General features: G+C 34.9%; 1 protein-coding gene across 2 annotated transcripts; it reads right to left on the minus strand.

Annotated features, from left to right (window-relative positions):
* Window positions 1-6,079: 6,079 nt before the first annotated feature.
* On the minus strand, window positions 6,080-10,029 carry LOC140833027 (auxin-induced protein PCNT115-like). 2 transcript variants are annotated; one of them, XM_073197403.1, is made up of 6 exons: window positions 9,704-10,029; window positions 8,801-9,007; window positions 7,755-7,927; window positions 7,562-7,664; window positions 6,526-6,862; window positions 6,080-6,332 (listed from the first exon to the last, which is right to left on the minus strand). In XM_073197403.1, the coding sequence occupies exons 1-6, from the start codon at window positions 9,917-9,919 to the stop codon at window positions 6,316-6,318; spliced, it is 1,053 nt and encodes a 350-aa protein (XP_073053504.1). In that variant the 5' UTR covers window positions 9,920-10,029; the 3' UTR covers window positions 6,080-6,315. The 2 variants fall into 2 exon arrangements, with proteins under 2 accessions (XP_073053504.1, XP_073053505.1); XM_073197404.1 differs by lacking the exon at window positions 6,080-6,332 and having other exon boundaries at window positions 6,664-6,862; window positions 7,512-7,664.
* Between the last annotated feature and the right edge of the window lie 559 nt (window positions 10,030-10,588).

Here is a 10,588-nt window from a genome sequence, read left to right on the forward strand (position 1 = left end):
ACTCATATATCACAATCGGTATCATATAAGGATGTAGAATAACAGGAATATCAGCTCCGATTCGAGTATAAATCAATATCTGATAATGCTGACTAACTGATCACATCTTCAAGTCGTTTAGATCAACTGCTATATCTTCGTCGAATGTAATGTCCCCCAAACAATATAATCTGTCTCAAATACTGTTTTAGAACAATAACAATTCTTAAGCAATTTCAAAACAATAATCGGATATAATAATCTACCAAACTCCAGCAATTATAACTATCTGATATTGCTGTTGTTTCAGTCAGTAATTACTGTCCTCAACTATCTTTATATCCAACTCATTTTGTATACAATAATCTGAACTCCCAGATTATTCCATACAAGATATTCAATTCAATCCATCCTATATCACGAGTATATCAACGCATCGTAGTTACCCGGTATAAAATCATCAGAATACCTCTGAATACAGGATTCATCAGCCCATAACAGAACTGAAATATCTCATAGAGAAATACATATTTAGATATAACTCTAACTCTCAAGCCATAAATCATCAAACTGCTATCTCAATTCTTTTAATTCATTCAGTATTATTCTATACATAATTCTAAAATAACACCAGTACCTGGTATAGAATCAAGGCTGTAATCCATTTCCCTTATACAAAGCAAATCTAAAATCTAAATCTGCGAGACTATAGCAAATCTCCTGCTATCGACAAATCAGCTCCTGATATGCTCAATTTCAGTAATCAACTGAATATATAAGGAATTACTCCATTCCTTACGATAATCATCAATTCATATAGTACGGATATCAAGGAATTCAAAATCGAGAATTCTTACCGTACATTATTTATTCTTTGGCCATTTCAGGTCAAAATCTTACCATCTCCTGGCAAGAATCTATACTCACTCTGTACTTGTTATTATATATCAATAATATAGTTAAAATTAAACAACACAAGTACAACATCATCTAATTCCATCTCATTCTCATTTACTGCAGTATATGATATTTACAAGATTCACGGATAACAATCTTTTCCTCCACAAGATTAAAACAAAACTCAATACTATAGTATACACAGACCCAACAGGTACAACATATATCAATGCAACTCAGTCAAAGTTAATCGTAAAGAATGCATTAGTATATATCAATACATATGCAATCTAATAATAAAAGACCAATACCTGTCACTGTATCATCAAGTGTGTCCTGGGTCTGTTTCTCGATCACCACCCCCAGATGATCCTGCTCCCTGAAATCTTCAGGCACCTTTCTGTGGACAGATCCTAGAAAAGTGTCCTTGCTGTTTACAGAAGTTGCACCGACCAGTCACTCCATGGCATAGTTCCGGGGAATGTCTTCCACCGCAATTCCTGCAATAAACTCCAGTATAAGTCGGACTAGAGCCACTGGAGCTAGATGAACCGCTCCCAAATTTCTTAAATTGCTTCTTTTGAACTTTCAACATCTCTTTCTTTCCCCCACTGCTACTGCCAATCTCGATTTTGGAAGGCAGTTGTTGTGGTATCGGTGTTGGAAGAACATCTGAAGCTTCTTTTTGTCTCATTAGAACGGTTTCGGCTCTTCTGGCTCGATTCAGAGTATCAGCAAAATTACTCGGTTGTTTCACAGTCACCAAGGTGCGTATTTCCGGATTCAAGCCCTTGATAAACTGATCAGCTACAGCTGTATCGTTTCTAGCCACTTGCGGACCAAACTGTAACAAGGTGAAGAAATGGGCCAAATATTCATCGATCTTCAATGGACCCTGCCTCAAATTTGCAAATTCTGCACTTTTGTCCTCTCGATATGATAAAGGTACAAACCTTTGATAAAATTCAACCTTGAAAAGTTTCCACGTGATCGTGAAACCACGCTGTACTATGGCTTCCCGGTTTACCAGCCACCAACTCCTAGCGACTTCCCGTAGTTGATTCCCAACCAGTTTAATTCTGCACTCGTCTGGGAATCCCAGAAATTCAAACAGCATTTCGATCTCCTCCAGCCAAGTCTCACAATCAGCTGGTGTCTCAACACCCCTCAAAATCGGTGGTTGAAATGACTGAAATCTTATCATCTGTGTTTCCATCAGAGTTTCAGACACATCCATCTGATCATACGATGTACTACCCCGTTCTGGAATTCGTCTAGGAGGAATATCTGATAATCACAGGTGTTAGTAATAACAGGAGACAAATCCGTCTCAATCCCAATCCTGATCAGCTTACCTCTGATCAAGTATGGGTTTTGATCCCTTTTCATATAACACATATTACCAAATCATCTCCGATATGCAGGTAACATGTAGTTTAATACACAGTAACAACATACTGAAATCTTAGCAGATACAATGTTATTTCAACATTATATGCATTTCTATGCCATATAAATCCAGGTAATAAAACATAATATCATGCTAGCATACATATAAATCATCAGTATATGAAATCACATGCTAGCACTCACATGCAGGGAAAGAAACTCAATCTACCCCGCTCACTAACTTTTATCTCAGTGCTAAGGAACCTACAATTCAAGGACCTACAGCTCTGATACCACCTGTTGTGGGGACCCGGACGCTAATCAGGTTCTTAATCACCATTGGGACTAATTAATCAATTATATAAAACAGGGTCTAAAATTTTTTTTTTTAAAATTATACAGCGGAAACGTAATGTAATTAAATTCAAATTACATATATACATCTCAGTATATTAAATACAAATCCTGTATTACAAAACATTTATTCAAACTAGAGTTTAACAACTAATGTCAAGTGCTCAAACCCTATCTCAGATCAAAGTCCGAAGTCTCCACTCTAACTCGATCTCTCCTTATCTCCTTGACCCTGAACCTGTCCCACCTGTTATCAAGTACACATACAGACAAGACAACAGCCGGATAAACCGGTGAGAATAACTCCCAGTATAAATCAATGAAACATGCAATCATATAACAAATATAAAGCATGTGATCAGGTAACAATCATATGTAACAAATCTGAAACATAATCAATAGCATACTCTCAACAATACTCGTAGCTACATAATTCAGACTAGACTCAATCCTAGTCTAGGGATCTCGGTTCCAGATGTCGGTCTGCATATATCGACTAACAGTAATAGAAAAGACTCCAGTTCTATCCACGCCGATATAGTATCGATTAACAGTAATAGAAAAGACTCCAGTTCTATCCACACCGATACAGTATCGATTAACAGTAATAGACGAAGCCCTGATTCTATTCACATTGATATATTATCGATTACCAGTAATAGAGCAAGCCCTGATTCTATTCACATTGATACGATATCGATTACCAGTAATAGAACAAAGTCCGATTCTATCCACATCGATATAACATCGACTAACAGTAATAGAAGGAACGATGAATCTATCCACATCGATATAATATCAATCAACAGTAATAGAAGAAGCTATACATCTATCCACATCGATATAATATCAATCAACAGTAATAGAATAAGCTATACATCTATCCACATCGATAACCAACCATCCAATGACAGACTTTGGCACCACCGCCAATACACCATCTTATGACATCGTGCAATGTGCCTGTGGCGATCCCACCACTAACGGCACTTCTGTCATAAGATTACTCTTCTAATACCTGTAATCTATAACTCAAGAAAACAAGTATATCAATCAATCAGTGCAAATATCAATGCAATAAAGTAAAGTATGTGATTTAGGGAAACTCAAGTCTAAACCGACTCAAGTTCATCTCCCAATACCACATTGACTTATACATTTGTCTTCATGATCTGACGAAGACGAAGACTCCATTTCACGTCTGTCCATGTCAATCCGAATTCACAATATTGAATAGACTGTGTCAATATACAGCTCAGTTCAAAGCCTGTTCTGATTAATATCGAATCAAGACACAATCCAATTCATATCGACAATATCACGATATAATCACAATCAATACTGAGTCTGATCAATATCAATTCACTGATGTTTCGACGGTATAATAATACAATCTCAATAACCCCGTCAATCCCAACATCACAGATATAACACAGAACTCATAATCAATATCAATACCAAATTCTATATTAATTCTGTACAATCCCGCAATACCGGCAATACAATATCAGTATCGACAATCAATAACTCATCTGATCCCAATCTGACTAATATCAATATATCCCGTGATACAGTACAAATCAGATATCAATTCCAGTATCACAAAATCAACAATACCATGATTCTGATATCAAATCGGTGTAATTACAATCGAATTAACACTGAAAATTCATAACAATTCATACACAGTCCGTTCTTCAATCTGACTTCAGATATACGATGTCTACTGTGTCAAGAACATCATATCTAACTCCTATTCAATTTAGACAATATCATAAATTCAAAACATGTCTAAACGTAGCAAAACTTACGTCCAGTTGTAGTCTACGTTGAGAGGAACTCGGTACTGAAGTCGGATTTAAAATCTGACGGACGGATTTTTCGCAAATTAATTTCAAACCTCGGAACTTCAAAACCTTCCCCTCGATTTCTTTTTTCCTCTGAAGATTACGTTTACATGTGCGCGGAAGCTTCTGTCCTATGCGCGCATGCCTCGCGCATCTCGTTGCGCATGTGCGCGACTCGTGTCTCCCTCGCACATATTTCATGTATTTTTCTGTCTTTTCCGGCTAATCCGTTCCGTCTATATTTACCGTAATTAATTCAATAAATCATTTCAGATTAATTCCAGATTACGGTAATCATACCCAAATCATTTCAGATTACGGTAATTAAATTCTAGGGCATTACAGGAACCCTCTTGAATTTGAACTCGGTAAGATCGAATTTTTACCTTCGTTAATTATTCATCCCTGTTATTAATTTTCCCATTTAAAATTTATTAATTTTCCTTGGTTGCTAAGTTAATTTTATTTAGTTCTCATCAAAGAAATATCCTATTTTTTATTGTATTTCTCGAAAGAAAGAATATCTCATTCCTTGTAAATTCGATCTACTCACCATTAAACTCATGTTATTTAGAGAGTAGGAATTTAAGTTTATTGTATCAACGACAACACATCAATCCATCAGCTTTTTATGTAAAAGTTTAGCGTTTTAAAAACCATACTTGCACTTGTTTGTTTTGTTCATTTCTAGTATGTAAATATGTTCAAATTCGTTCGAAATAACATAGGTAAAAATTTCATGTTTTTTTCGAAACGATTTCCTATTATTTTCTTTGTTAAACTTTCATTTCTTTAGCATTTAATTTGGTGATTCTAGAACTAGTCAATCCAAGAGTTCAAAACGTTTAAGTCAGATTTTTATTTTCTGTTGTTTCAAAGTTGGTGTCGTTTGACATCTGGCGCCCTCCCACACTACAAAAATTTGTGTCAAACATATATATTGACAAAAGTATCTCATATATATATATATATATATATATATATATATATATATATATATATATATATATATGATTACCACTAAAACATATATACCCCATGATAGGAATTTACTATGAACATCAAACTTCAGTCACTACTAAGATAAAATCCAGGAACCATATTGAATTGGAAGAATTTTTATAAAAAAAAAAAATTGAACTCATCAAAGCCTTCGAAACTGAAAAAAAAATTGTAATATAGTTTGAAATTTCATAACTAAAATTCAACCTCCAAATGAAAAAGAAATCTCTTAATCAAAAAAAAATTTCAATGAAACCATAAATCACTATTTTTATCTCAGATATTATATGAATAAACATTGAAGGTTTTCAAATCCATATAAAAATAATTGGTTAGCATATAAAAGCACGCATAAATTTTAAAGGGCATAAAATTTCCTCTTCATAAGCGATGAGATGCAGGAACAAATATATATAAACTAAATTCTAGTGAAGCAAAACATTGTGGAGAACAAACAAACTATCTTCCATTCTATTCTTTTATGGAGTTTCATGGTACAATTATTTAAGCAGCATCTATTATTTGTGTTTTCTCCAATGCAATCTATATAAAATAAATCTTCTAACTTTTTCTTATTCCTCTAATTTCTATCCCCAAAACGTGCTCAATAATAAAAATGAAATAGCATTATTGCCATTTTATATTAAAAGAAACAAGCAGTTACAAGGGACAACAATATCCTCACAGTCAAGAAACTTCACCTTTGTAACACACTTTATGCATATATATATATAAAGATTTTAAGACAAACATATTACTGCAAGATGAACTTGCTTGCACAATCCTTACAAGCTTGGACATGACAAAACGAGCGATGTATAAATGAAACTAGCATCCTGCTTATTTTTCAATGCCACTGACCACCTTTCTATCTTGGTTCGAAAAGTTCAAGCCTTCTTACTAATAGTGATCTCACAGTCAAGAAACTAATATATTGATGCTTCGATCGACCACAAGTGTCGAGTAGGATATTTCGACTCACCAGTCTTCTTTATCAATCGGCTACATTTACATTCAGCAACATTAAAATAGAGAGAAAAAAAAAAAACAGAAGTACCGATCTCTATTCCTCTTTCCAGGAGCAATGGAGGCGTCTCAGAATTGTAAAAAGTGTTTTCCATTAAAGGACTCCTGTTTCCCTTGACCATATCAGCCAAAGAATTGAGCTCAGCCATCTCTCGTGGAGTTAACGTCACAGACAGAGATCCAAGATTTTCATTGAAGTTATCGATCTTGGTAGTACCAGGTATAGGGGAAACATCGGCTCCTTGATATTGAACCCAAGCTAATGCTAGTTGCGATGGGGTGCAACCTTTTTTTGTACCCATTTCGCAAATCCGCTCGTATACAAGCTTGTTAGTTTCAAAATTTTCTCCTTGGAATCTTGGAAATTTCTGCAGAATACAATACGCTCTTATAAATGAGAACGTTTTAAACTTTCTGCAAATTATGATAGTATATTTACTATGACCATGAAGCATAGAAACGTGAAGATACAAATCCGAAACACAGCTGCCATTAAGAATGCAAAGAAACATGACTGCAAGAATAAATTCAAAATATTCCATCACAATTTCCAATTAAATGTTGAAGAATAAAGCTCAAAAAATCCACCATCATAATGTCATCTTCATGTGTTACTGCATAAAAAAATGTCGCAGTTCATAACAGCAAAAACTCAGTCACTGAACCAATCCCCTTTATGGAATATTGTATATTATGAAGTGGCTAATTCTCTGCGTTCAAGTAAAAGATAATACTGTCAGGCCAATAATCGTGTAACTCCATTGGTCAAATTAGAATCAAATGTTTGTTGTGCAGAAGATGGAATGGTGCTCACTTATCCGGATATTTTTTTCTCGTTTTGGAGCAGGCAAGTAGCAATAGGAAAGGCAGTAATGAGCCCTATGACACTGATTGAGAGTATAAGTATCAAAACTAACACTTTTTATTCTGTACCTATCCCCAACCGCACACTTTAGAAAAATCACAAATTATAAATCAATGCTCAATAAATTAGCAAGTATAGGAAATCACAAGTACCATTATGGCATTTCTAAAGATTATCCCCACGAGTGTAGATAGGCACCAACCTTACGGAAATCATTCTCTGATAAGTTCTCTAGGGGTTTAGGACCTGATGACAAGAAACCGCGTCCAAGTGGACTATATGGGACGATTCCAATTCCCAGTTCTCTGAAATTAATAAAACAGAGAAAAAAAATGGGTAACTTTGTCTATACTAGAGCATACGGGTCCATCGCAACAATTGTAAAGATATCTCACCGACAAGTAGGAACTATTTCTTCTTCCACATCCCTCGTCCACAAGGACCACTCATTCTGGACAGCGGTTATTGGATGGACAGCATTCGCCCTTCTGATTGTTGAAGCAGATGCCTCAGAGAGGCCGACATATTTTATTTTCCCTTCTTCAACAAGTTTCTTCAGTTCTCCCATCTTAAAAGGCACGCCAAAGTTTATGATAATAAAAAGGTATTGAAAGACGCAAAGTAGACGAGGTCTCAGCTAAAAACCTCAAGAACCAAGCAGCATTTTATTGACACTGCAGGTGTGACATAGCTTCATATCCTGGATTCTTTATTTTGTATTGCATATAATGTTTATGGTTAAATGCAGGCCAATAAAGCCAAAGATGGTCCAGGTACGTGGTACAGATAATTAGGAATCATAATGCCAAGGAAATTTTTGGGTTTGTTTCCCATTATTACGGTTGTTTATTGTCAACCAATATGATGGTTTATTGTCCACCAAATGAAAATTCACAAGGCCATCACTGAAAATTTGACTAACTGGATAGAAATATCAAAACTGAAAGTGTACTTATAATTGACCATGAACAACGCATAAACTCGAAGTGGGCAATGTTCACCACAAAAGAAGCATCATAGCTAAAGTTGAGTACTCTCTGTATAAGTAAAAAAAAATTAGGTTCTAGAAATTTTTTCCAAATGCAATTGTTTTGGTCTATTTCAAATCTGCTCATTGCAAGTATTGCTACAAATCCAAAAGTTTACTGCACTTGAAGCTGTCAATAAAAACACTTGAGACAGAAGATAATCTTCGTGAGGGAGCCATCTTAATCTCAACTACATACAAGTACAACTAAATAAGTGCAGAAACACACCATAGTCGCTTTATACGCTCTTCACCATTTCTCTTAACATAACATCAAATAACACTTTTACCAACAAAATTTTAAAAAAGCATCAAATATTCTTAATACGGCGTCAATTATCATTTTTACCGACCAATTCGCAAAAGGGATTTTGGGCAATAATCTTCAAGAAAAAGCATCATAACACTGCTTACCGTAACTTCAATAGGCACACGAGTATCAATCCGATGAACATAATATAGATCAATACAATCAATATCAAGACGCTTCAAACTTGCTTCGCATGAGGCTCTAACATATGCAGGGTCACCACGTACTTCTAGTTCGAACTTCCCATCTTTGTAAGTTGCCCCAAACTTGGTGGCGATTTGAACTTTTTCTCTGACTACTCCTTTCAAAGCCTACACCGAATCCAACAATATGTAACTCGTCACATGGGTTCACCAATGGCAAGTCTTAATACAAAGACTACTCATTAAAGAACATCACAGAACAAAAAGGAAAAACAGAAGTTCCTTTATTTGCTGAGGTAAGTCCGGTAATACTCATAATTTCCATAAAAATCTGACTCAAGAATGTACATATGAAAGCATACGAAAATCTGACATTTTCATGCTTCAAATGTGATATATAACTGGTTATCTCACAAATGCAGACCAACTTGCAAAAAATAGAGATTTTCATATATCTCCAGCTTTTTTACAAGTAATTATTGCTCATGGCTTGTCTGGTTTCGATACCAAACCAAATCCTATATTAACACACTTCAGCTCACGAAATAGTTATGTTAAAATGAAGTTTATGAACACTTTTCAGGGAGTGATCTTTAAAGATGATAACTACACTTGGTTAGCAAAAAGAGAGCAAAAAATTCTCGATAAAAATTATTTGACACAATAAGCAATAAGATCGAGCCCTTTTCAAGAACTAATCTCCCTCATGTTGAAATTGATTCATAAAAAAAAATGATCAATCCTCGAGAACTTTTATATCACAAAATAACAAAAGGCAAACTCAAAGCATCAGAACAAAGCCCACGGATACAAAATGAACCGCCTAATTTTCTGCTAAAAGAGAATTAAATAATAAAACAAAACCTTTCCAAGCAAAACTTCGTTGGTGTGGGGGCCATAGATATCCGAGGTATCAAGAAACGTGACGCCGGAGTTGATGGCATGGTGAATGAGGGATATCATTTCGGGCTCGGGCTTTGGCACGCCGTAACCAAATGACATTCCCATACATCCCAGCCCTTGTTTAGACACCTCCAATCCCTGTGAACCCAGCTTGATTCTCTCCACTGTCACGGCCATTATTGCTCTTCTTTCTTATTGGCGGGAAATGGGATGAATGTGTGTTGAATGAACTGTGAACCAGAAATATATATATATATATATATATATATATATATATATATATATAAATATATATATATATATATATCGAGAGAGGCGGAGTCACGGCTGGCGTCACGCCGAAGATTCACGCAAGCGATTACGTCATCCTTAAGCAGACACTCTTGGTCATATATGTATATGTATATATATATATATGTATGTATGTATGTATGTATACAGATTGCGAGATGGAAGAGAGAGTATCGAGAAAGGCGAAGTCACGACTGGCGTCACGCCGAAGCTTCACGCAAGCGACGATGTCACCCTTAAGCAGACCCCTCGTGGTCATATTAGGCTGTTCATCGGTTCGAATTTGTTTGAAATTCGGTTTTTTATTTTGGTTTTTCGATTTTCGGTTTTACAAATATATAATTTGATATTCAAATCATTTTTCTTCGATTCGGTTTTCTATCGAAATGGTTCGATTATTTCGATCGGTTATTTCAATTTTGATACAATTATTAAAATTAATAAGATAAATATATTTTAACATATAATGTGTTACCTTTAAACATGATTTATTAATAAAATATTTAAATATAAAGTCTAATTGAATTACATAAATAAAAATTAACTAAATATTAT

This window comes from Primulina eburnea, chromosome 5, assembly GCF_022965805.1.
Source record: "Primulina eburnea isolate SZY01 chromosome 5, ASM2296580v1, whole genome shotgun sequence".
Taxonomy (NCBI): Eukaryota; Viridiplantae; Streptophyta; class Magnoliopsida; order Lamiales; family Gesneriaceae; genus Primulina; species Primulina eburnea.

Excerpts from the sequence above, each read along its gene's own strand:
- LOC140833027 (XM_073197403.1), bottom strand. The coding sequence starts at position 9,919 with ATGGCCGTGACAGTGGAGAGAATCAAGCTGGGTTCACAGGGATTGGAG. Across the intron at positions 7,928-8,800 it reads GTGTGCCTATTGAAGTTACG|ATGGGAGAACTGAAGAAACT; the intron begins GTAAGCAGTGTT and ends GTGCCTTTTAAG. Across the intron at positions 6,863-7,561 it reads CAGAGAATGATTTCCGTAAG|AAATTTCCAAGATTCCAAGG; the intron begins GTTGGTGCCTAT and ends TGTATTCTGCAG.